Below are 27,056 nucleotides of genomic sequence, written 5' to 3' on the forward strand. Positions count from 1 at the left end.
CTGCAGCTGGTGTGTCTCCCTTCTTTATCGTACAGCACTCTGAAACTTATATCTGAGCACAGGGATCCTTTTTTTCTAGTTTTAAGTCAGGGAAACTGAAGCAGATTGGGAGAACGATTCTTGTGACAATTCTAATGGAGAACAAATAGGTAACCATGAGAGAGCCTTTCTCATGGCCTTACCTGTTTGCTCTCCATTAGAATTCTCACATGCTGTTGGCTGTCACACTCTTGCTTACCTAGTGAGCTTCTCTGTCAAAGGTGTAACCCAGCAGGACAGCTGTGAACATTCATTTTCAATGACCATTTACTAGTAGATTAGTAAATTAGTAGATTTATTAGTAGATCAAGATTTTCAGATTAATGACTATCTTTTTTCAAATGTGTATCTCCAGTGTCTTACGCATAGTAGTCATTGTATAGATGTTTGTGGATATTTTTTCTTAACTAACGAGAGCTGTAGCAACCGTGATGGAAATATTTTTACATGGTTCTGTGTCTGTTGTACCATTTGGCATGCAGGGCCATCTCCAGTCCATGTGACCTTCTAGGTTCAGCCTTTTGACTGAGTCCAAGAGATGGCCGCTGGCCGCAGATGGCTCAGGAGGAGAGAGTGAGGCTGCTGACTTTGCACACCCCCCCCCCCCCCACTTAAATCCAGTTCACTTGTAAGTCATGGCATCACCTCCCTCGTGTCATGGCCCTCTTCCAGAACGAAAAACAGACAGCAACAACAGCTCAAGTCCATAGGATGATAGAATTGTAGTACTGGAAGGGACCTCAGTGGCCATTGAGTTTGACCCAGACCTGAAACAGAGTCCATGTTCCATGTATTCACTCCCCTGCTTCTCAGGCATCATCCTCTTGTGCTTTTGGAGAGTGCTTATTTTTAGGAAGGTCTTCTGACCTCAGCCCTAAATGGGCTTTATAAAAATTCTATCCATTGCTCCTGGGACCAAGTAGAGCAAGTCTAACCTCTCCCCCACTACATGGATCTTCCCATACTGGAAGACAGAGATCACGTCTCCTTCACTTCCCCTCCGCCTGATCAGTCTTGTTTCTTCTCCTCACGTGACCTAGACGTGAGGCATTTCACCCCCCTCGTTACCTGCCTCTGGATGTTCTCCAGCTTACCCAGTGATTCCTTAACTGTGGGACCAGAATTGGGCCACGTCCTCTACATTGGGCCCAACTGAGAGTCAAACCTCCCCACTTCACACCAGCTGTGCTGCTGAAGTTTGAGGGAACTTTTTGGGCTGCAGTTTAACGCTGCTGAGCTTGTCTTCCCCCTAAACCTCTGCATTGTCTTCAGACAGGCTGTTGCCCAGCCACCCCTGCCCCACCTGGTCCTAAGGGAAGCCGAGTTAGTGAACCCAAGTGTAAGTAAGACTACAGTTGTCTCTGATTTCCTCTCATTAGATTCATCCCATTGCTGAGCCTGCCAAGATTTTTAGATTCGTCTCTTTCATACACTGTTAGCTGTCCCACCCAATTCCAGTATTCTGTTTTGGGCCTTTCGAGTCATGATAAAAATGTTAACTAGCCCTGGGCCAAGCACAGATCCTGGAGCCCTCTTGCCGACTTGACAGTGAACCATTATTGCCTGTTTTGATGCCTTTGCATTGGCTCTATTCCATGCTTTGATTACTCCCCCTCCCCCCACCCCCCAATCTCAGGTTTTCTTTATCTGAAAGTGCAAGGGCTACTCTCTGTGTTTCTTCCTTGTCCCTCTCACCTGCTAGGCAGGGCCTTTCCTTTCCTTCTGTAGTTACCACATATCTTCTTGGTATGTGTTTTTAAAGCATACATACACACACATGTATATATTTGCATGTATATACATATATACTATATGTGTGCATAAACACGAGCGCACACACATACGTATTCTGGATTTACCAAACACCAAATAAAATAGACATTTCCCTTTACTTAGTAGAATAGAAAAAGGATCATCTGTATAATCCAAAATGGATTTTGTGTATGTGTGTCCCCACACATATTTATCTATCTATCTATATATGCACAATGTAGATGTGTGTGTGTGTGTGTATTTAGTCACACACATAAATAGACACATTATGTACACACATTATTCACAAACACACATCTCCCTGGTGAGAATATCAGCTTCTTCAAGGCTGGGACTACTTGCTTTTTGCTTTCTATCCGAAGTGCTTAGCACAATGCTGGGCACGTAGTAGGCTCTTACTAAATGCTGGTGGATTGATTTCAGTCCAGTCATTCAAGCAGTTCTGAATTCACTCTATTGTTAACTCAAATGTCTATTTTTTTCCACAAGAATAGCTTTAGATACTTTGTCAAATATTCTGTTAAAATGTAAGTAAACTGTGTGTGATTTGTGTTTGTTTTCTAAAACCTTTGTAATTTTAGCCCCAAGGAAGAGAAGCCAGATGTCCTGGATATTTCTGATGGCATGTGATGTCATGTGGACATTTCAGACTCTCTGCAAGATGGGTTCCATCTGAATCATGATCCCCTGGAAGTTTATGGCAGAGCTTCAGTACAATTAATAGCAGATTAAAAAAGTCAGAAGCTTTGTTCTAATTCCAGCTCTTCTGCTCATTTGCTGTTTGACCTTGTTCAAACCACTTCAGTTTCTCTTGTTTTCTTATCTTTAGAAGAGAATCTAGCACAAGGTTAATCTGGGGAGTAACCAGTAAAACTAAAAAGAGCTTTGTACACTATTCCAGATGTTAGAGGCCAAGGTCAGTTTGAGTTGCCCTGATTTCCCTATGTGCTTGGAGTGGGGGTGGATGAGGAAAATGGTTGCTAATCATGTGCAAGGAATTATACATAATTATAATATTAAGAGAAAGGATGTTATGAGAATTTGCATAACATGCTCTTTTGATTCTGCCTCTGACTGAAATAAATGCCTCTTATTTTTTGTCTTATTCAGAAAGCTTCTAAAAGAACCAGTATTGGAGGTAGGGCAGGGGGTTCAGTTGTACCTTCAGGGCACAAGGGTACATAGGACACTGCTAGGAGTATGAGAGGAGGATGGTGTGGTCTCTACCCTCAGGCTTCTGTTCTAGTTAGGAAGGTGAAACACATACACACACACACACACACACACTCTCTCTCTCTCTCTCTCTCTCTCTCTCTCTCTCTCTCTCTCTCTCTCTCTCTCTCTCTCCCCCTCTCTGGATCCTTGATGACTAGCCCTTTTTTTCCAGCTGCAGCCCCATGTGGAAAGAAAGTGGTGAGAAAAAGACTGAAAAGATCTCTCCTGCGAAGTCCTGGTGGGTGCTCCTTGGGGCATCTTATTGTCTTTCTGTCATGAGGCCACAGTAGCACCTCACTATTAGTTGTTGCTCTCTGATGAGGCAGACTCAGCTGTTCTCAGCATCACCAAGGAGCAGAAATTAAGCTACAGAAACCATTTATTATGTGTGTGTTAGGCCCTGTGAGAGAGAGAGACCTCGAGTAGATGATGAGTTCAGGGCTTTCAACAATCCTATAAATTACCCTGGGGATTAAGCCCTTTACATATATGCATAGGATAAAAAGGGACATAGGAGCAGAAGTGAGTAACTAAGTGAACTGAGTGCTGTGAAATATGGGAGGAGAGAGGAAACCACACTTCTGGAATCTGGGAAGACTTCAAAGTGTGATTTGTTTTTGGCTTTTAAAGAAATGCCTTTAAGAGTTATTCTGAATTGACCAAACACCAAATAAAACGTACCTTTCCAGAATGTATATAAGTAGGACAGAAAAAGGATCATCTGTGAAACTTTAGGTCTTTATTATGTACAGTTCACTTTTCTTGTTAAGGTACATAATAAATTCAGCCTGTAACTTTCAGAGTCTCATTTTTCTCTAGTTCTTTATGGCTTTCCTTCTGTTCTCTTAATGTTTTAAAAAAGATGCCTCAGTGGCCCTCTTCTTTGTTGTTGTGGTTGCTCTTTCTCTTTCCCTTTAATCTTTTATCCTAATAGAAAAGCTTCTATAAATATTTTTATACATAGAGATGGCTTTTCTCTTTCTTTGACCTCTTGTGGTATAATAGGTCTAGTAGTGGTGTTGCTGGGTCCAAGGTTATGCACAGTTTTGTGACTTTTGGGCATCATTCAGATTGCTTCCTAGAACAGCCGGACTAGTTTTCAGTTTTACCACCATGCATTAGTGTGTCCATTTTCCACAGCCCCTTCCAGTATTTGTCATTTTCATCAGCCTCAGAATGTGAGGTATAGAAAGAATCTCAAGGTTTCTTTAATTCACATTTTCCCAATTATTGGCGACTCAGAACATTTTTTCTTGTGTTTGTTGATAATTTGGATTTCTTCATTTGAGAACTGTCTGTTCCATCCTCTGATTGCTTGTCATTTGGGGAATGGCTCTTGGTTCTAAGACGTTTGAGTCAGGCATACTGATAAGCAAGGAAAGATGGCTAATCATGTGCTGGAGAAGAGCTGAAAAATCAAAACCCTGTAACAAGCAGGCCTGAAAACCTGGCAAAACTGTCTTGGTGGCAAACAGCCCTTCAGTACGGCACAGTACAGTAACTGGAGCTCTGATGGTAGTTCTAAGTCGTTACCAAAAAAGCTGTTAGCTGTAAAATTTTTGGTTTAAGAAGGCACAGGAAACACTGTACTTTTAGGTACTCTCCCTCAAAAATGTGAAGTTCTAAAAAAAAATTGTAAAGTTCTGTCAGTCTTTCAGGTTCAGTTTTGGCTTTAGCTTTTTGGAAAATGAATTTCCTTGGAGCTTCTGATTCCTTGTTGGAGGCATCAGCTGGCTGTGAGTGCCTGCTGGGAGCCTTTCTTCTGCACTGTCAGGTGCTCAGAGCCCACGAGGGGGCAGCATCTCAGTAGAAATCAGCATCCCTTAGGGAGAGTCAGAGAAATTAGGTCCTCAAGTCACAGCTGAGTCCCTGGCAGAGTTTTTCCGTGGTCTGTGTCCAAGTGGGTATTTTGTTTTAGTATTGCCTTGAATTTATTTTTAAACATCTACTACCCTCTTATAAAGGTCAGTGTTCCAGGTATTTGTTTTACAGATGACAGAACTGAGGCTGAGAAGCTTCAGTCCTCTGTTGGCTGGTGTCAGAGGCAGGATTCCATGCTGGGTCTGCAGAGCTCAAGCCTCTGGGCTCTCTCTTCTGTTCCACACTGCCTTCTTTATCTGGGCAGAGGGGCAGTGGAGGAGTCAGAGCAGCCAGAACAGTGACTACCACAGTGGATTGAGCAGAAATGTTGGTTGTGACAAGATGACTTGGGACCTTAGAAGTAATGAAGACTTGGGGTCCTCTGAGGCCAGAGGGTTGGGGGCCTGGCTGTGCAGGGAGGTCGTTTCCTACGGCAGAGTGTGCCCCTATGGTATTGCCTCAGTTTAGGCATAGAAGTGAAGTGCTAGAGGAAGCAGGGACTGCTAGCTTGGGACCCCTCTGGTCACTGCTCCTCACTATAGAAACAGAAGAGCCTGTCCTTTTAATGCTCTGTAAACTCATCACAGAGTAGAGCCCTTTAAAGAAATTGGAACCTACCCTTTTCAGATAGGAATTTTCTTTACCGATAGGTTAGAATTCTGGTCCATTATTTTTAGAGAAGCATAAATCTGTAATGAAGAACTAATTTAAAGTTGGGAGGTAATAAGCTAGGGTGGCCCATGTATCTTTTTTTTTTTTGTGGTACAGACAGAAGATAAGATTCAGTTTCGTTCACCTAACATTTATTGAACCCCTACTGTATGTAAAGCAAAGTGGGTAGGGGACTGATTTAGGAGTCAGGAAGACCTGAGTTTAAGTGCTGCCTTTAACATATGTTGGCTGTGTGTCCATGGAAAATTCTCTTAACCTCTCAGTGCTCCAGGCATTTCTTTTAGAGTGTAAATTAAAGAGAAATTTGGTGTTCTAGATTGGTGAAGGGAGTCTCTCACTGGGAATTACCCTTAGCAAGGTAGTGATGGGTCTGGTCTGAAAAAATATATTCAAGGCCCTGTGCCTTGCTTTAATTCCTTTGCATTTAATTCCATAATCATTTTCTTAGGAATAACACTTTTCACCAGATGCTGAGTGTTTTATAGCATATCACTAGCATATTTTGATTTTTCTTCTGGCTGTTTTTCCAGGATTTTCCCCATCCCATTAAAGTATTTGTTCCTGGATCTCTTGCATGAAAGAATCTCTTAATGGGGCTTACTCCTTTGAGGTGAACATTCCTATGACTCCCTGGCTTTCTTGGTAGCCTTTTTGAAGTTGTTCCATTACGTATGAGCCCAGTATCTTGTTTCTCTCTGAGATTTGCCTTTGGAAGCCCTTGTTTTCTTTTTTCTTTGCCCCCACCTCAGATTGTTAATGACTGAAAAGTTGCCTTTTCACATGTTGCAATCTCTTGTTACCAAGGCAAACTGAAAAATCTCTGGTTCTCTCATGTTGCTAAGGTTAGACTCAGTGTTGCCACTTGCGATTACTTTGGTTTTCTTTTCTGCTTGTGTTGGAGGTTTTTCTTTTGCTAGGAACCCATTTTCTGCACAAGTAATGCTTTCCTTTGAGTCCTGGTTCCGTTTATCCAACATGTTGAGGAGCAGGATAAGCTACGTGTGTCTCCTTTTCCTTAACATGATTCCGTAGGTGTTTCCTTTCAGAATTCGCTATCTGTTTAAGGAGGTAATAAATAAAGTACTCTAGTATATGTGGATTACTTTCTGTTCCCTAAAATGAGTTTTGTTAATCTGCCTTCAGTATCCCAATGAGAGATTTTCTAATGCTTAGAGAGTAGTCCCTTGAAATTGGACTCATGTAACAGCCTACTGGACTTAATCTCACTTATTTTTCCTTGGCAGCTCAATTACTTTAATTTCTATTTTTCCTGAAGATGTAGAGTATGAGTAAATGCCCAGAAGAAGTACATTATGTCCTTTTTGTTCCATGTACTAAAACCTGTGAATAAAATATATGGAACCGAAAGAAAACCCGTCTTTTTTTCCCCCATTGTCGCCTTATTTTATTTATTTATTTTTGTCACATTTTAAGTTATGAACTATCTCCCTCACTCCCTACTCACCCTAGAGAAGGCCACCATTTGATGTAGATATACATGTATGTAAAAACATACTATGCATACTTCTGTTTATCACTTCTTTCTCTGGAGGTGGATAGCGTCTTCCTTCATAAGTCCTTTGTAGTTTATTTGAGATTTATAACACTTAAAATAACTTATTTGTTCACGGTTGTTCTTTGAACAATATTGCTGGTACCGTATGCAACGTTCTCTTAGTTCTGCGCATTTCAGTCTTCCCTATTTCATGCAAGTCTTCCCATGTTTTTCAAAAGCCAGCCTGCTCATTGTTTCTTACAGCACACTGGTATTCCATCACAATCATATACACCGCAACTTGTTTAGCCATACCCCAAGTTATGGACAGCCCTTCAATTTCCAGTTCTTTGTCACCACAAAGCTGCTGTAAATATTTTGGAACTTATAAGTTATTGTCCTTTTTCCCTGATCACCTTAGGAAACAAACCTAATGGTGGTATTGCTGGGTGAAAGGCTATATATAGTTTTATAGCTCTTTGGGCATAATTCCAGATTGCTCTCCAAATAGATCAGTTCACAGTTTCACCAACAATGTTATTATGTCCCAGTTTTTCCCTCCAACATTTACCATTTTCCCCTCATATCATTTTAGCCAATGTAATAGATATGGTATTTCAAAGTTGTTTTGATTTGCATTTCTCTAATCCATAATGATTTAGAGCATTTTTTTCATATGACTACATATAACTTTGATTTCTTTGTGGGAAAACTGTCTGGTCATATCCTTTGACCATTTATCAATTAGGGGAAAATGCTTTGTGAATGAAATTGTCATTTTGTTGTGAACTTGATAGCAATAGTGTAGGATTTAATTTATCAATCTTGGATTCCATTTTTTCTCTTTAGTCTAGTAATATTGTACTGATTACCAAAAGTGGGGAGCATCCATTGATCCCTAAAGGGATAGTGCTCTTAAGACACCTGTGTCATTTATTGGACAATGCTATGACATTAGTTACAGCGGCTGGCTTTTGAACTTCTTAATAATTGATCTGAGCGTTTCTTTTTTTCCATTAAAATTTTTTTCTTAAAAAAATTATTAATAAAAATTTTAAAAAAATTAAAAAATTATTGGTAATTTTTTTTACATCACCTTCGCTTCCCCATTTACTTTTACCCAGAGAACCATGCCTTATAAAAATGACTATTTCCCTGTTTTAATTGATGGTTTTTTTATTACTATTTTGTTGTTCAGTTGTTTTTCTGTCATGTCTGACTCTTGTGACCCCATTTGGGGTTTGCTTGGCGAAGATACTGCAGTGGTTTGCCATTTTCTTCTTCAGCTTATTGACAGAGGAGGAAACTGAGGCAAACAGGGTTAAGTGACTTGCCCAGGGTTACAAAGATAGTGTGTCAGAGTTCAAATTTGAACTCAGGAAGATGAGTCTTCTTGATTCCAGACCTGGCACTCCTTCCCCTGAGCCACCTAGCTGCCCCATCTTTTACAAAAGTAATTTCTAAATATCTTCCTCTAAACCCTGTCAGACTTCTTTTACAGTAAGAAGAGCAATGAGTACAAGTTGTCCAAGCAACTAGATCTGGCAGCAAACGCAATATTCTGTTCCTCTGACCCCCCCCCCCAATCAGGAAGACAAATGTGTTTCATTTTCTGTTTTCTACAGGCAGAATTGTTCTTTGCAGTTCATTTACATTTACCTGGCTTTTGCTCTCCCATCCCCCCCACCCCTATTTACATTATTGTCATTGTGTGTATTCTTTACTCCTTTATACAGGTCTTCTCAAGTTTCTCTGAATTCCCCATTTCTTATGGAGAATAATAATCTCCTGTTAATAATAATCTGCTGTTATAGGTGATATTCAATACCCTGCCTCCCTCTATCTATCTGTCTATCTATCTAACCACTCATTTATTCATTTGCTCACTCACTCATTTATTTACTTATTCATCTATTTGTTTGTTTATTCAATAATCTGTTTATTTATTTATTTTTAGGCAGATGAGGAAACCAAGGCTGAAAAAAGTGAGGTGATTGGCTCAGGGTCACATAGCTGATAAGTGTTTGAGGCAGAATTGAAGTCAGGTCTTGCAGATTCCAAGGTCTGTGCTGCGTATACAGGGCCACCTTATTGCCTTCACTTCAGATGTGGTCTCACCAGGGCAGAGTGCAGAGGTACTGCTTCTCAAGCTCCCCAAGATTGTATTCTTTTTTTTTGTTTGTTTGTTTTTTTAGGCAATTGGGGTTAAGTGACTTGCCCAGGGTCACACAGCTAGTAAGTGTCAGGTGTTTGGTCTGAGGCCGGATTTGAACTCAGGTCCTCCTGACTTCAGGGCCGGTGCTCTATCCACTGCGCCACCTAGCTGCCCCCCAAGATTGTATTCTTATAACACATCAGTGTCTGTCACATTCGTGTACCATAATTTGTGTAGCCATTCCCCACTGGGTGGGCATCTGCTTTGTTTCTTGTTCTGTTACCATAAAAACTGCTGGTGTATTTGAGGGCCTTTGTTTTTGTCAGGGGCTGCCTTGGGGTATATGCCCAGCAGTGAACTCTCCAGGTCAGAGGACAGGCACATTTTTCTCACTTGTTGGCATAATTCCAAATTGCTTTCCTGAGTGGTTGTACTAGTTCACCGCCCCAGCAACAAAGCATTAGTGTGCCTGTCTTTCCTGTTTTTGGTTATCTTTTCTTTTTGTAGGATTGCTGCCCTGTATCAGCTCATGTATAGTCTTAAGGTTTAGCATTCCTTATGCTAATATGGGACAATGTGGCCCTTTTGTATTAACCTTCTCTTATCTGTCCTTGTTTTTATTTCCCATATAGAGGCCTTTTATGTTGGTGGGGAGTCCCCTGTATCTACCTTGGCCTCTTTAGATAACTCTCTCCTTTTTCCTTCCTCTTGGAATTTCTTTATGTGTCTTTAGAATTTTGGTTCTGAGAGTTTCCCAGCAAATTTTAGGCCATGAATTCCTACCTAACCTTTCTCTGTAATCTTTCGGATCAGCTAGCCTCAAATTTGGAGTACGTGTTAATTTATGCCTAACTTTTTTTCTATCACAAGTTCCAGGAATGGTAACATTGGATTCCTTTCCCCAGAAACCAGTTTTTTCATTTTTATAATATCAGATCCAGAATAGAATTTCCCTATGTCTGTTCTTTCATTTTTTTAAAGTATGAAATTGTTAATTAGGCAAGTAAAGACACTATTGTTGCAGGCATTGTTTATTGATATCTTTGTGTGGAAATAATGATGATTAACATCCAGAAAGTAAGTAATCATGTCTATAAATGTTAATAAATATTTGAAATGGAGAAACTCGAGTGAATAAACATCTGCACAAAAGGTGACATGACCCTGAAGGTAATTGCTAGAAATAGTCATGATAAAAAGGGGAAGTAATTGGACTGGAAAGTGATAAGTTGTCCTGGGTCGTTGTGGCCACAACAGTGTGGGATTCTGAATGCAAGACTGGAAGTTAGTTAAACTTTCAGGGATGCATCTGAATTGAAGAAACCGTGTCCAGTCTTTCTCCTCCTGCCCTGTTGGATAACAAGGTTTCTTTTCTTTCTGACTCCCCTGCCCGCTGGTTCAGCATGAAAGAAGAATCCAGGTCAGGTCTCTGCCTCTTCAGGATTCCTGCATATGGAGGTGGCTCATCAATCAGATTTTATGGCTGAAGAGTGAGTCTTGTTCTTTCACCGCTGCCATAATAAGATTATCTCTGAAAGAAGGATGTGCAGTAGAAGAATAAAGTTTTCTTCTCCTCTAAATCTCTAAGTCACCTTTGCTAGGAAATAATATCAGAAGTTCTTTGGCCTTAGCTTTTCCTATTTAAACTGAATTTGAGCCTATTAACCCTTCCCTCACACTCTGGTTTCTTTTTCCTATTTGTGTAGATGAAATTTATAGCAATTAAATTTTTTGTAAAAACTCTGAAGGCAAATTAACCAAAAGAAATCTGAGCTTACGTTTATGCATGTAGTGATACTTTGTTATGCATAGCACAGTCAGCTAAGGCATGATTCCTGTCTAAATTTTGCTCCCTTCCCTGTAACAAATATAGTTTTAAAGAATCTTTGGAGGGGGCAGCTAGGTGGCGCAGTGCATAGAGCACCGGCCCTGAAGTCAGGAGGACCTGAGTTCAAATGTGACTTCAGACACTTGACCCTTACTAGCTGTGTGACCCTGGGCAAGTCACTTAACCCCAATTGCCTTACCAAAAAAAAAAAAAAGAAAAAGAAAAAAGAATCTTTGGGAAACTGAATGAGAAATATTTTGTTAACTGAGTCAGAAAAAGAATCTTGTAAATTCACAATTGATTAAACATGTCCCTGTGCTAGTGATGAATATTAATGATTAGAATGGATTACAGCTTTTAAGGCACTTAGGATAATGGAGAAACAGAATGGACAAAGGCACCTCATTTTGTATGATAGATATGTTCCTGAAGAGTTGGATGTGTAAAATTTTGGTAAATAATTTAAATATACTGGGGAAATTCACTATTTAAAGGAACCCTGGCATAAATCATTTTATGAAGCAAAGGTAACTTTTGTTAATGACAACCCCCCCTCCCCTCCAGTATAGATTTTCTTATAGTTAGGCCTGACCTGACTGGTTAGGTATCAGGCCGTAAGTAAGGCGGTGTTGTTCACTTGGTGGTAGTGTCACTTAGACAGGTCACACAGATGCAATGATAGAAAACAGATAGCCAAAATAGCACAATCTTTGCAGTTTGGGGGCTGAACGTAAGGGGTGGGAGGATCATTCCTTTATGTTGGTGGATTAGTAGGTGTGTTGAGGTAATTGAAAAAGGATTTCATTGTAGATTTAGAGTTGGAAGAGTCCTTGGAGGTCATTAAGTCCAGCCTCTCATTTTATAGACGAGGAAACTGAGGCACTGAGAGATTGAGTGATTTGTCCAGGGCCACAGAGTTAGTGAAATATCTGAGGCAGGATTTTGACTCCAAGGCCAGTGTCCTCTATCAGTGTATGAAACTCACCTGGGAAGGAGAGCCCCTAAACTGAACATAAGGACCCCTGAGGGCTGTGTAACATTATTGGTGTCCTATTGTATTGTTATTTATTTTGTCCCGATGACATTTTAATCTGGTTCAGGCACATACTTAGCAGTGGAGTGTTTGATATTTCTGCTATACACTGTGCTGTGCTGTGCTTTCTTTTGTGTAGGAATCTGCTTGGTTGGGCTGGGGGGCTAGCTAGAGATAAAAGCAGCTAGGGTAGTGTTAGCTTTGGAGTTTGGATGGTCATAGTTAAGTTTATCCTTGATTTGGAGGGGAGCAGAGCAACATCTTTTGGTCACTTCTAGAGTCCAGCGGCTCTAGAGTCAGGAGTTCCTCTCTCCTCTGTGTTCTATCTTTGCCTTTTAAATTAGATATACTTTCTCCTCTTTCCTTCTTGTTTTAATAGGATAATAGGCAAAAACTGCCTTTTAAATAGCTGAACATATGCTTCATTAACTGTATTCTACACTTGGGTTAATTTCCAATTAGCCTTTGTTAATAGAGGAATTTAATTGCTCATTCTGTTTAGCATCCAGTACTTTTCTGCCCTTCCACTGCCCTCTTGGATTTCCCAGGCCTCCTCTGTCTTTTGCCTACCAAGAGCGTACCTATCAAAAAGCACCTCAGGTGCTTTGGAGACAAAAGAAGTTTAGTCTGATAGAAATGGTAAGTCAGGTTTTATGATGGTCCTTTCAGTAGGTTTGTTTTGGACGGCTGGTAGCCCTGACCATGTCTTAGTGGTGATTGAATCAGTGATGACCCAAAGCAGGGATTCAGTCCTCTAGTGGCTGACTTTGGCCCTTGTAGCCATAGCTTGGTCTGACTTTTCCTTCTGTGGGAAGTGGAAGAATTTCTCTTGCTGGTAAACCACAGTGGGGAGAGGAGGGAAGTCAGCTCATGGCATAGCCCTGAAGATTTTTTCCATAGTTTGTGCCGTTCTTCTGATAGATTTCACCATACTCTTGCCACAAAGGTATGGCACCTTCCAGTGGATGTATTGTACCAACAGTCAGAAAATGTCCTGTGATAAGTAGAGCCTTAGTCCCAGATGCTGCCATCTGACAGAGGGGCTGGAGGCCTTCTCTATTTTGTTCAGATCTCATCTTTTACTAAATGATGCTGACATTTTCAGTTTGCCATCTTTTCAGATCACCAGATGGCAACGATAGCATTCTATTTGTGGGATTATTGTTCTGTCTCTAGTAATGATATTGGCATAGATAGACTGTGTATAATATCTAAAATGGCATAAGTGCAAAAAGGTATTCAAATTACATATCTTCTTTGTAAATTCTGAAGCTTAGGTGTTCTACATATTACCTACTTAATATTTTTACTAATTCTTATAATCCAAGTATTTTGTATTTTTTCTTCCTTAATTAGGTTAATCTGTCATTTCTTACTGGTTAGGGATTTTAGCAAAGAATTGAATTGAAAATATGCTTAATATACCTGAGGAAATTTAAAGTAGAGTCTTCTAAGAATTTAAGAGGTGCAAGGCACCGAAGAGGCAATGATATAGATCATCTCTTAACTCTAATGGAGGGAAAAAAGATGTATAAATAACTCATAAAAGGAACAGCTTGGTGTGGCACAGTGGATAGAGTGACTGGAGTTAGGAAGACCTCAGTTCAAATTCTGCCTCACGTACTTCCTGGCTCTGTAACCCTGGGCAAGCCACTTAACCTCTTATTGCTCCAGTTTCCTCATCTGTAAAGTGGAGATAATAGCAGCTTCTATTTCACTGGGTTATTGTGAGGATCAAGTAAGATCACACATGTAAAGCGATTTGCAAGCCTCAAAAGCGCCATATAAATGCCAGCTGTTTTTATTAGAGGCTATAATAAGTGTAAGGGAAAGGCCCAGAGTGCTGGGAGGAATTCTAAGAGGGAAAAATCATTTCAGCTTTTGGGGAGGAGGCAGCATCTGAGTTAGGCCTCAAAGTAAAGGGCTTGACTTTGGGCATAGGTGCCTGGGGGTTGGGGGGGGGGGAGTCAACCAAGACATAGGGGTGGAAGGTAGGGTGAGCGTATATTCCTCTTGGCTTGAAGGTCAAGGAAGGAGGGAGTATGAAAAATTAATGGAGTTTAAAAGGACTTGATCAATGGATCCTGTCCGTTACATGGCAGTGAATAATGATCAGAGTCCCTGTCTTTGAATTGCAGTGAACTTTTTATCAACATATGCAGTGTTATCCTTCTGACCATATGAAAGAGAATTTTTATTAGCAACCTTGAATTCACTTAAAAGTGTTAATCTTCTAGTATTCTGTGCTGAGCTTTCGATTATTTTGATGCTAGATTGCCTGGCTGCAAGGAAGCTTTTTTCAGGTGATAGTTGTACTCACTGTTCCTGTCAACTGTACATAATAGCCACGATTTATCATGACTTTGGAGTAATTTGCCAATTATTTCTTCCTACTTAGGTGGAACGTTCAGTTAAAGTTAGGGGTCACGGTATACACAGTGGTCTACCAGCTTGATAGACAGGGCCTGAGCTGCACTCTCTCTAGTGACCCAGATCTCTCTGTCTCTTTTTTTTTTTCTAGGTGGTTGCTAATGCTGTGGCAGCCTTGTCAGAAATCAGTGAGTCTCATCCAAATAGCAACCTGCTTGATTTGAACCCTCAGAACATTAATAAGCTGTTAACAGCCCTGAATGAGTGCACCGAATGGGGCCAGATCTTCATCTTGGACTGCCTGTCCAATTACAACCCCAAGGATGATCGGGAGGCTCAGAGGTGAGTCTCCTGACCCAAAACATGGTGGGGGAAATATTCCCTTCCTAAGCATGGGACTCATGAATTTGTCTCAGTGTCTGTGTGCACAAGTAAGACCTCATTACTCTGATGAAGCTGTGAAAGTGCAACTCAATGGTCGTTAAATTCCAGTGGCCCTGGAAAGACATCTTTTCCCCAGAATTTTATCTCTGGATTTAGGGAAATTTAGATATTGCTAATTATTAGAATGTTCCAGACAAAAGAGTTCGCCAGAGGCTTGTGCTGGTTACAACAGCCCAGTTGACCTCTTCTGGAAGTTCAGGGGCTAGTTTATAGATTAAAAACAAACTGAGGCCAGGGAGCTTGTGGCCAGTGGTGTCAGAGAATGGAATTGAATCCTGGCACTCAGACTCCAGAGCTGCTATTCCACATTGCCGTCACCATCTCCTTGTCTTGCGTATTTCATTTCTGATCTTCTGGGAGACTGGAGATCCTCTCTGACAGTGTGACTACCTGTTTGTGGTGTGTCTTCCCATCTTCTAGGCTAAGTCCATGGTTGGTCTTTAATCACACCTAAAGGATTCAACATTCTGGGTCCTAGACAAGTACCTCCACCTTGAGGGGTGTGAGTGAGCAGAAAATGTGTTGTTTTCTCATCAGCCGCAGATATCTGTGGCTCTGAGTTAGACCTTGAGATGTTCTGTGTGTTTGAAGAGCTAACCATGGGTTGGGACTAGCAGTTGCTGCTGAACCAGCTTTCCAGGCCACTTTGTGGATGCAGATCCATTTGGCTCTCAGAGCTGGACAAGGACATCTTATTTCTCTTTAGGTGTGCATGTAGCGTGACATGAAACCCATGCTTGTAGAACTTGCTGTTCAGCTTGTATTCTTCAGTGCCTTCTGTCTTTATGCCCCTGTGTGCTAGTTCTTCTCAGAAGTTCAAAGATGGCAGCTGCAGAGGCTGATGGAGTCTCCAGCTAACCCAGTATCACTGCTGTCACTGGCTGGAAGGTTGCTTTCTGGGCTAGACTTGAAGGGAGTCCAGCTGGGGTCCTGCTAGCTCTTTGGTTTTACCATTGAAATAGCAGGTGATACCTTCTGGGAAAAATAAAGCTATAATTTCCAATTTCCTCATGACCTCTAAGGTTCCATCACATCACCCCTTTGTGTTGTGCCCTGAGCTGCAGCAGGGTTGGGCAGCTGACTTAGATCTGTGTAAATCATGCTAATTTTTGCAGAACCTTCAGCTGGGAGTTGATTCTAGATTTCTTTGCCATCATCTAAGGCAGATTCCATGTGTGTGTGCAGAGATGTGTCAATGGGTCTTTTTTTAACTGGGCTTTTCCTTGGTTCCACGATGCGACCTTCATTCACAGACTGGTTTATTTCCTTCACTATGAAAGCAGATCCTAACCTGACCCGCTTGCCTATCAGTTTGACTTCTCTTAGGCCTAAGAGAGATGGGTCATGAGGAAGGGCCCTCTTCTTTAATATGGGCAGGCAAAAAGACCAAAGAAACGTGCAAGGTACACGGTGTGAGCGTCCAGTGTGTTGGATTGGGCTGGTTTCCTGTTGTTTTGCCTCTCTTAACTTCTGGACCCCCGCTCTTCCTTGAGCTTGCTGAGAATGAGGCTTCCGCCCTGGGTGGTCCTGGTCTTACCTAAGCAGAAGCTTTGATTTCTCTGATCTCTAATTCCTGATGCCTGTGTTATGGGACTCTGACTCACAGCCCTGGAGAAGGGTTTGGGAAAAGAAATGAAAGGGGAAGACCTGATTTTCCTTCTTCTTTTTTTCTCGCAGCATCTGTGAGCGGGTGACTCCCAGGCTCTCCCATGCCAACTCGGCCGTGGTCCTGTCGGCCGTCAAAGTCCTGATGAAGTTCTTGGAGCTGCTGCCCAAGGACTCTGACTACTACAACATGCTGCTGAGGAAGCTGGCTCCTCCGCTGGTGACTCTGCTGTCTGGGGAGCCTGAGGTGCAGTATGTCGCCCTGAGGAACATCAACCTCATTGTACAGAAAAGGTGGGAGACTTCTCATGTGTTGCCATCGTGACTCAATGCAGGTATTGGTCATCTGTAAGAGGCCCTTGTGTGAAGACGTCCTTCACTTGACCATCTTGCTCAGAGATCAGGGACAGACAGTTGATATTGAGATGTTCCTTCAGCTATGAAGAGATCACATTGCTCATGCTGTAGAGCATTGCGTCTTTGGAAATGGGCCTGTTTTAGCTGCTTGGCCAGGGCCTGCTCGCTTACTACGGGCCATGTTACAGTCTGGCTCAGAGGTGGGGGAGGGGAGTGGTTGTCATTGTCTACCCAGAAGGAAGATACCACTGGGCCACCGAGCAGAATTAGCTATGACAGGTGGATGAGAGCCAAATAAAGCCATGTTTGTAGAGGGAAAATATCAATCCTACAGCCACAGTTGAAAATGTGGAAAGAAAAAAAATGCCCGGGAAGTCTGTTTGCCTTATCTGTTTCTCCCTTTGTTTCCCAGGCCTGAAATCTTAAAGCAAGAGATCAAAGTCTTTTTTGTGAAGTACAACGACCCTATCTATGTCAAACTGGAAAAGCTGGACATCATGATCCGCTTGGCCTCCCAAGCCAACATTGCCCAGGTCAGACCACTAAAGGACTTGTTTTTATACTAGGTTATCTTTCTAGGATTAGACTCAGTTTTAGAGTTGAAGAAACACATACTAAGAAATTGCTTTCAGAGAGTTCTTAATAACTTTCAATCTCCTGTGATTTTTTAATAGGTCCTGGCAGAACTAAAGGAGTATGCAACTGAGGTGGATGTTGATTTTGTCCGTAAGGCTGTGCGAGCCATTGGCCGATGTGCCATCAAAGTTGAGGCAAGTATCTGCTGTTGGGCATGGGCCCAGGTCATGAGACCTGCGTGTTCTCCTCCTCATTTCTTCTGTTTGGCTTGGTGTAGTGCATCTCAGAGCATCGGACGGAGTGTTGGCCGGAATGGCCTCTCAGGTGCTCTTTTGGCTGTAACGTGCTCAACTATAGCTTTAGGGAGAAGCCAGTGGTACCTCATGGGGTTAGGAGGAAACACGTCATATCGGAGAAGAGCTCTTTGTGTCTATCTGCTCAGGGTAGAGATGTTTATGTACAAATCCTCCTCATGTATTATTTAGAGGAAATATGACTTGGCATTTGTATCAGGGTGCTGGAGTTAGGTAAGTCTGAGCTCTTTTCCTGTCTCTGTTAGTCTAACTCATGTATCCATTTTGCCATCTGATGTCATAGCATGGAGAGCACTGGACCCATAGTCAGGAACCCTTGAGTTCAAATATGGCACCAGTCATTTACTAGTTCTGTGACTGTAGGCAAGGCACTTAACTGTTGTCTGCCTCAGTTTCTTTGTTTCTAAAATGGGGATAATAATAGTACTACCTGCCAGGATGAAATGATATAATACAAAACACTTTGCAAACCTTAAAACAGTATTTAAGTGTTAGCTACCATATTATTATAATAACAATTATTCTTCTGTTGTACCAACTTAAAACTTTGTACCTTCTAGACTAGGAGTTAAACCGCACATTTCTGCTATTCAGATAAAGATTTTTTATCAGGGGTTTTGTTAGTGTAGGTGTAGAATTTGTCAGTTAGAGGATATTAGGGTATCCTCATCATACTCTGCTACCATTATGCAGTTGGTCCTGGTAAGATTCTCTACGTGTGTAAATGATATTCCATTAAGTACTGTGGTAGTAGATGTTTGTGTTCATGGCAATGCATATCAAAGTCAGTACTTCGTAAGGATCCGTATGTTAGCTTCTCTATAAAAATAATATAAAATTGACCACCTCACTCCGACATTAATATTTTCTAGGCCTCACATTGTTAGACCATCCAAATTCCTAGTGGCTATTGCTGTTACATATTATGTTCTTCAAAAAGCTAGAGTTAATTTTGGTTGGTTGCGTAGAAATTGGACTTCAGCTTTCATGGTACCTGACAGGAATGGATTTTCCAAGGAAACTAGATGTCAGTGCTTGAATATTTTTTGTCATTTAATTCTTTCTTAGCCAAGATTGGCTGGTGAACACGACCATGAGAATGATTCTACCTAGTGTTCAGTCGCTTAGAGGAAACTCTTTTATCAGGGGGAGGATTTAACTCCCTGATTTCCCCATAGCCTGAAACAAGGGCCAGAAAGCTCGTTCAAGCTGTTTTTATAGGAACTGTTGAAGTTGCAGTGATTGTCCCCATTTGGACTAGAGGGCCTCACAGTTGACCTTCCCTCTGGCAGTATTCTCCTAGTGCTCTCTGTGACTATTATAAAGAGTGGATTACTGGTTTAAATTTAGGCTCATTTGTGAGAGAAGGGTCTATTAACCAGCACAGTGGAAATGCTGGATATTAACTTTTAATAAGATGAAAATAAACCATAAAGATGTGTCTGTTTTGCTTGAATTGTTTTGGAAAAAAAGTTGTGGTTTCCATTAGATATGTTCATATTTCATGGGATAAAAATTGAATCTAGTGATGTGACAGGCAAATTTACCTAAACATGTAATATGAGTGCAGTGCTGTGTACCTTGGATGACCTAGTGTTTGCTTAGGATACCAATAAAACGGGTTACTGGAGAATTAGATCACAACTTCAGTATTCTTTGGGGAAAAGGGCCTTTCTATTGAAAGGGCCTGCCTTAAAGTTTCTGACAGGTTATGAGATCCAGAGGAAGTGACCCTGAAGGTCTTTTTAGTTTCAGTCTCAGCTAAAAAGAGACTTAGTGGTAGAAGTGAAGGAAGGCATCATGTCAAGGCCTGTGCAGCCTCCACTCCATGCTTTGTGCCCCTTCTATAGACTCTGGGCCGGCAGCCCTTGGTCATAGAGACAGAAGGATCTCAGAGGTCATCAGAGCCAGCTCCCCCATCTTACAGACAAGGAGGGAAAGTGGTGACGCAGATGAGCAATGCCAGAGCCAGGACTCATCCCAGGTCCTTGGACTCCAAGTCAGTCCTCTTTTTTTGCTATACTTTGCCACACCTGGCCAGCTTCTTTCTGTCACTGATTTTCACAGTGCTTATTCTTACTGCACGTTTGCCTACAGCCCAAGAGTTGCTGTAATGATTTTTATTTCTGTATTAATCAAATCAGCAGATACCTAGTAAGAGCCTACTATATGCTAGGTGCCAAAGATAAAAGTACAAAGAAGGAAGCCCGTCCCTCCTCTGTATCCTTTCTCTAGTGGGGAAGACCGCAAATACGTATCAGTTGACAGACAGCAAAATATAAAGTTAATAGGTGTAGTGCTGTAATGACTGAGAGCTTACCCCCACTTTACTGATCAAATGTAGGGCTTAGGAGCCTGTGCTTTCCCGAGGTTCCCAGGCCTGTCAAGGATTGCAGTTGAGATGACACTAAAGCTTAAAAATGTCTTTCTTTAGTAACGTCCTCAGATTTCCCTCAATCCCATCTCTGCTTTGCACATTGTTCTAGGGTAAATTGTATAATGGGGAAGGAGGAAGGGGAGATACATGTTTCTTGTAGGACTAGTTGAAAAGCTGAGTGTGCATTCAGTATTTGGTTTCTTAGCAGCCTAAACTGTGGTAGACCTTGGCCAAATTATGTCTTAATTTTTTTTACTGGTTAATGCATTGGAAAATTGCTCACCAAGTGGTGACAATACTTTATGCCTCCTGGGTAGAACACCAGATTTCTGACTGTCTGTCTGACTTGTCACGTTTTTGTTCTTGTTCCCAGCAATCTGCCGAGCGCTGTGTGAGCACATTGCTGGACCTTATCCAGACTAAAGTCAACTATGTGGTTCAGGAGGCGATTGTTGTCATCAGGGACATCTTCCGCAAATATCCCAACAAGTATGTGGGAGGAGGAGGGAGGGAGGGAGGAAGGAAGGAAGACTGCTTAAAATCTGCTCCTCAGGCCCTTGGGGAAAAACAGTGACCTGTAAGGCAGCTCTATTAGAAACTGTCACTGCTGTGTCTGTCTGCTTTGCTTTATTCTTTGAAAAGTTGGTGTGATAGTCACATCCACATGGATTGCCTGTTCAGCATAAGTATTTACAATAACCTTTGATTCTTCTGAATTTGAAGCCATGTTAAAGCCAGGGAGATGACTGTATGGCATATTTTCAAATATGGAGCCCTCAGCGGACAGTCAGTGAGCATGTAATAATCATGTATCTGACTGTCTCCGACTGGCCTGTTGTGGAGCAGTGCTGCGTTTGCCAGCCAGAAGGTGCAGAAATCCACCTTCCGTTCCACATCCTTTACAAGTTGAGGTGCTTCTGCTAAGGTAAAGTTGTTTCTAGGAAGCAGTCAAGGAACTGAAAGCCTCAGTCTAAAATCAGTTGTTTTGTATTCCAAAAAATTCATTTTATTCCCTAATGATGCAGCTCCTGGTCAGACTTGATGCGATGTGTGGGGCCATGTATTGAAGGGATGTAAGCAAGTGTGAGTTCAGCAACTAGTTGAGATACATTTTGTGGTGAGGCAGCTGGCTGGTTACCAGAACCTGAAAGAGTTTTGCAGAAAGTGACTGTGGGAAGAATGCAGGTGTTTATCTTGTCGGGTTATAGAGGCTTAGCTTTTTCCCACTGCTGTTATTGATAGAGAAATTCTGCCATTCTTGACTTTGGAGCAAGGCTGATGTCATTGGGAAATGTGGGGGGGGGGGGCAGGGGCGGGGCACTTGTATCACACCAGGATACATTCTCTGGTCAGAAGTATCTTTATCAAAGAGAGGGGTTCCTGTGACAGAAACGAGTAGACATGGGGACCTCTAAAAGCCACTCTTAGGTTTATTTGTTCTTCTACAGAAGAGATGAATTGTGAAGGGGAAAAGACATGAATTTCTCGGGAAAGAGAAGCCCTTAGGGTGAAAGGAAGCCACAAAATCTCTTTGGTCCTGGCTCCTCATCTGATCATGGCTGGTTTAGAACTTTGAGCTCTAAGGAAGCTGCTGAAAACCTCTCTTCTGCATCCACTGAAATAGCGTCCCAAGTTCATAATTGTGATGTGAAAATAAATTGAGAAAATGGAAGCTCTTTTTGATCTAAAGAAGGAAAAATTCTATAGAAATAAAAGGTCATATTTCCTTATACCTCAGGGTTTTTTAGGTCTTGCTGAAAGTGTGTGTGTGTGTGTGTGTGTGTGTGTGTGTGTGTGTGTGTGTTTTGCCTAGTAAGATACTGCAGAGGACAATTTGAGAAGATGTTTTAAATAAGATCTTGTGGATTATGTTGTTTTTTATACATATGATTTCGCTTCAGCAGTTTGGTTTATGGTGCATTTGTGCTAGTATCTCACCTGGCTTTACTGTTGAATGCAAGTTTGGGGTTTGCCTTTAGTAATCAGACCTGTTTTTGTTGTGTTAGGTATGAAAGTATCATTGCTACTCTGTGTGAGAACCTTGATTCCCTTGATGAGCCAGACGCTCGAGCTGCCATGATCTGGATTGTAGGAGAATATGCTGAGAGAATCGATAATGCAGACGAGCTCCTGGAGAGTTTCCTGGAGGGCTTCCATGATGAGAGTACCCAGGTCAGTTTTCTCTTTACTGTACCCTGAGTCCTTCTCATGGAGGGATTCGGCTACGAGTTTTCACTGGGGTTCCTCACTATATAACATATTTGACATGGGTATAATTACCTCACAAGGTGATTGTTTCTCTCCCACACTTCAGTATACTTTTGAGTTGTACTCATTAATTCCTGGCAAACCATTACACCATCACTTAGAGTTCAGAGGCATAATTAAAATTCTGTTGCTGACCTTTAAACCAACTGCTATGTAGGGGAATTGACGAAGATTACCTATTTGTGGTAACCTTAATAAACCGTCTTCAGATAAGTCACATTTTAGGCAAGTAACTTCTTAGTTAAGCTGTTTATTACTTGAATTTACCAGAAGGCCATCCCTAACTGCCTTCAGTCCTGACAAGTCTCCACTCTCTTGGCTTTTGTCACAAGGTTACTTGTTTCCATAGTCTCCTAAAGCTCTAACTGCTAAGTAGCTTGTGGTTGGAAGTAAATAATTTAGAAATTGGTCAGGGACCACTCGATAATGCATTTCTAAAAAGATTATCAATTATCTGGCTCAGGAAACCAAAGCCGCTATTTTTGGCACCCCAAAAGGTTGGTAGGTGCTTTAAATGCCACTTCACATAATGGTGAATTTTAGCTCTTATCTATTAGTCAGGATCAGTCAAGTTCCATAGGGCACCAGCTTCCCCATTGTCTTCATGGGGGAGAAGATCACCTTTTTGTTGCGAATGCTGTGGGCTGGTGCAAAGACCTGATTTACCTTCTCCTTTTTGACTTCTGTGCTTATAGGTGCAGCTAACCCTGCTCACTGCAATAGTGAAGCTGTTTCTCAAGAAACCCTCAGAAACTCAGGAACTGGTCCAGCAGGTCTTGAGCTTGGCGACTCAGGTAAGAATGCTGAATGAATACAGGGGCTGACTTGCTATTTCTGTTTCCTCATCTATAATGGAATGCCCTCCAAGGAATGGTCATTGTGAGAGGCCTCAGCCTGAAGAGAATGCTGCCTTTACGTGTCATAGGGGTATCTTGATAATGAAATAAAGGAAGTTTTCCACATTTGTTGAATTTGGGTAATTTACTGCTATCTGTCTGTGAATTGACTTGATGGGCAATTAAACATTTATAAATATTCATGAAATAGCCTTTAATTTTTTTTCCTTTTATCATAAGAGCATTTTGGTGACTGGATCTGACAGTGCCTCTTTCTGAGTTACCACAGTTCCTGTTTTGTAGATGAAATTATCACGTAGACATAGTAGGTGACTCAGCCAATGTCTCTTTGAAAGCAGGTGACAGATCCAGAAATGGGACTTTGGCAAGAGTGTCCTCTCATTCATTGTTCTGACTCCTAAATGTTCCCCTCACTCAGCGTTTATGGTACTTTGTGATGTTAGTTGGTATTCTACCCTCTCCCAAAAGTGGGTGTCAGATACTGAGGGAAGTGAGCAGAACCAGGAGAACACTGTACCCAGTAACAGCCATATTGTGCAATGGCCAACCTTGATAGACTTAGCTATTCTCAGCAATGCAAGGATCTAAGACATCTCTTTTCTACTGTTGTAGCTTTGAACAACTGCTCTTGGAGGAGAGTGATTGTCTGGGATCTTTTTGTATCCTCAAATGACTAAAGAGAATCACTTTGAGATTTGTGGGTTTTGCCACCTTTCAGATGCTCACTTTACCCTTTCCAGTTTTGTCTTTGTTCATGGTGTTGTTTTTAGACTTTGTGCTGCCCTGTGGAGCAGCACATTGTCTTTCCTGTCTACCTGTTTCATGTTCTCAGTCTAGAGGGTTCCTGATAACATATGAAGTCCTTTTTTTGCACTCTCTTGAGCATCTTCCTTTCTTTGTAGAACAGATAAGGATAGAGACTTATGATTTCATTGGTAGAAGGAACTCTCAGGTGAGGAAAATTTTCTCTGCAACTTTTGAGTCTTAGAGAGTTGCCTAGAGCACAGTGGGTCACACTGCCAGTGTGGGTGGGTGGCTCCAGGGTCATGTGCTACAGGAGGCTGCCTCTATGAGGAGCCACATTCTTGGGAATAAGGTGGTAACTGTCATTGAGCATTGGCTTTGCTCAATCAAATATCTTCCACTTCCTGATTCTGAGTTTCCAGAATTGTAGAACCATAAGATTGGCAGAGGCCTTGAGAGACTCAGCCTTTGCTGAAACAGTGACTGGAGCTCCGAGACCTGCTGTCAGGTGGTTGTGTCACATTTGGTGCCAAGTGATGTTGTTCTGCAGTTTATTTTAATCACCTTGACCATTTCTGTCTTTTTAATTAACGAGAAGGAGACATAATGTGGTGAAGTATATATAGAGATCACCCTCCCCTCTGATGAGCTCTTTGGCATCTTTTTGGCAACCTCAAGGCTCGAAGCTCATGATTCTGAGCTGCACAGAGCAGACGAGGTTGAGGGAGAGTGACGAATTAAAGGGAAGGCTCACAGGATCCTCTTGCCCCCTCCATCAGAACCTTTAGCACACCACTGTGAGCACAGGAAACTAGACCTGCTGTTTTCCCTGGATTGGTAAGAATTAAGTGAAATATGTGCAAAGCCCTTTGTGCTCCTTGATAATCAGAGAAGTTGACAAATTAATGTGGTATTAGAATTAAAAGTTTTGGTTAGAAATTTTAAAAAACCAACCACTTTGAATTAGGGACTGTTCCCCAAGAATTTTATCTTTTCCTGTTTTTATGTTCATTTACTTGTTTTAGAGAACTTGGTAATAAAGCGTACAGTTGTGACTAGACACAAAGCGAGCACTTTCTTCCACTGGAGTGGAAGGAGAAGGGAAAGGAGGGGTCTAAGTAATTATACAGCACCTACTGTGTTCCAGGCCCTACGTTAAATGCTTTACATATTATCCTCATTTTATAGTTGAGGAAGCTGAGGCCAATAGACCCTGTGCCCAGGGTCATTCAGGTCTTCCTTGTCTCAGGCCCAGGACTCTCTACCCACTGCACTACTTGTTATTTTAGCTTTTATTTTGGAGGCTGTCTTAATGGAAGTGAAATAGAAAGAGCTGTCCTGTCCAGTGAAGTCTGCCTTTTCTGTATGCTTTGGAATTTCTCTGGTTTTGAAACCATGAACTTTGAGTCCTAAGGAAAGCCAACTGGAGTCAGAGCTCACTAGTCTGCTATTTAAATCTTGGTTCTCAGAATCCCTAGTAGCACCCTGTGATCACAAGAGGCATCTGTCTTTTGATCCCAAATCTCCATTCAGCCTGATTCAGGATGGTCTTTGGATGAGTAGGAAGGCAGTGAAGAGGATGCTCACATGAAGGCAGTGTTCAGAGTGATGGGAAATCAGCATCTGGAAGCCCTTTCTTGCTTTTGGGTTGGGCTTGAAGAGGGCAGCTGAGCACATGCTTCTCCTCCAACAGGACTAGGGTTCTCCTGATTCCAGATCCAGCACTCACTCCACCATACCATGTTGGAGGGAGTAGGTTTAGTGGGAAAGCTGATAAGCTCAGTTCTTATTGTGTTAGTTTTGACTTGGATTGGAACATCTGGGTAGAGATTTCTTACTGGTAATCGGGAAAGTGGGTTTGGGGCTTGGGAGATAAAATTTGGGAGTTATCTGTATGGAGAAGGCAGGTGATGGTAGTAATAATACTAATACTAGCCGCTAACACAACTAGTTAAGTGTCTGAGGCTGGATTTGAACTCGGCTCTTCCCACTGCAGGTACAGCACTCTGTGCACAGCCCCATTGAGCTGCCTCTGGTTGGTAGTTCATGGAAACCTGATTATCTCCAGAAGTTGTGACATCCTAGCCACCCTGTACAGGCTGGGGGCTCCTTTTCTTATGCTCCTTGACCTGCTGTACTGGGAGGAAGCATCAGCCTACAACTTAGCTCCTCACTGTCACTTCCAGACTCTCTTCTTCTGTGAGGTTCAGTCCATCAGAGCGGATCCTTATTGTTATCTGCTGGTCATTTTGTCTCCTTTTTGAAGGAGTAACTTCTGCGATTGAGGTGGATTTAGCTTCCCTGCTTTGGTATTTTCAGGAGGCTGTTCTTCCAAGGGCTCTTGAGCTCCCAGGCATGTGAGATGGGGGTGCTGATTTGACCCACCTGGCACTTGCTGCATCCTGTCTGTCTGTCAGTATTGAGTTACTTGAGCTACTTCCCATGACTGTCACCTCCATGATAATAGTCTCATATCCATTCATTTTTCTTTCTGCTTCATTCTTCCTAGACCTCATCCTTACTGTGACCTTTTGTCACTCCACTCCTCCCTGTTTTCCTAATTGTTCTCCTTGTCTTCTGGCCTCATTTCCTTCCCATTTACTTGACCTCCCTGTTCCCTCAGCTGCCATCTTATATCTGCTTCCTTTTAGAGCCCAAGTCCTAGAAGGGTTACTTGTCCTTATTGCCTCCATTTTCTCACCTCCTACTCATTTCTCAATACCTGGACATCTGGCTTCCAATCCCACCACTCCACTGAGACTGTTTTCTTCCAGGTTACTAATAATCTGTTAAGTTCTTAGCACTCTGGCCTTTTCTTAGCATTTACTATTAGGCATATACTTCAAAAAAGTTTTTGTTGAAAAGAAAGCCTTCACATACCCCAGAATCTTTATAGCAACACTTTCTGTGGTAGCAACAAATAGATGCCATCAGTTGTGGGATAGCTAAACCAATGATAGTGCAGAGTCCTGAAGAGCATAGGAAGATTTAAGTCAAATGATGAAGAGTGAAGTAAGTGAGCAGGAAAAAAACATAGACGGTAACTGGGGCCATGGAAGTGGAAAGAACAGTAA

General features: G+C 41.9%; 1 protein-coding gene across 3 annotated transcripts in view; it reads left to right on the forward strand.

The window, feature by feature from the left end:
• Positions 1 to 27,056, forward strand: part of AP2B1 (adaptor related protein complex 2 subunit beta 1) — a 123,152-nt gene that overhangs the window by 30,630 nt on the left and 65,466 nt on the right. For all 3 annotated transcript variants that reach the window (XM_021005958.2, XM_021005957.2, XM_021005959.2), the window contains 7 exons: positions 14,592 to 14,782; positions 16,562 to 16,783; positions 17,259 to 17,379; positions 17,521 to 17,616; positions 20,487 to 20,602; positions 22,120 to 22,285; positions 23,077 to 23,175. In XM_021005958.2, the coding sequence (XP_020861617.1) occupies positions 14,592 to 14,782; positions 16,562 to 16,783; positions 17,259 to 17,379; positions 17,521 to 17,616; positions 20,487 to 20,602; positions 22,120 to 22,285; positions 23,077 to 23,175 (1,011 nt within the window). The remainder of the gene's footprint in view (positions 1 to 14,591; positions 14,783 to 16,561; positions 16,784 to 17,258; positions 17,380 to 17,520; positions 17,617 to 20,486; positions 20,603 to 22,119; positions 22,286 to 23,076; positions 23,176 to 27,056) is intronic.

The sequence above is a fragment of the Phascolarctos cinereus genome, unplaced genomic scaffold (genome assembly GCF_003287225.1).
Source record: "Phascolarctos cinereus isolate Bilbo 61053 unplaced genomic scaffold, phaCin_HiC Scaffold_5;HRSCAF=322, whole genome shotgun sequence".
In the NCBI taxonomy this organism is placed as follows: Eukaryota; Metazoa; Chordata; class Mammalia; order Diprotodontia; family Phascolarctidae; genus Phascolarctos; species Phascolarctos cinereus.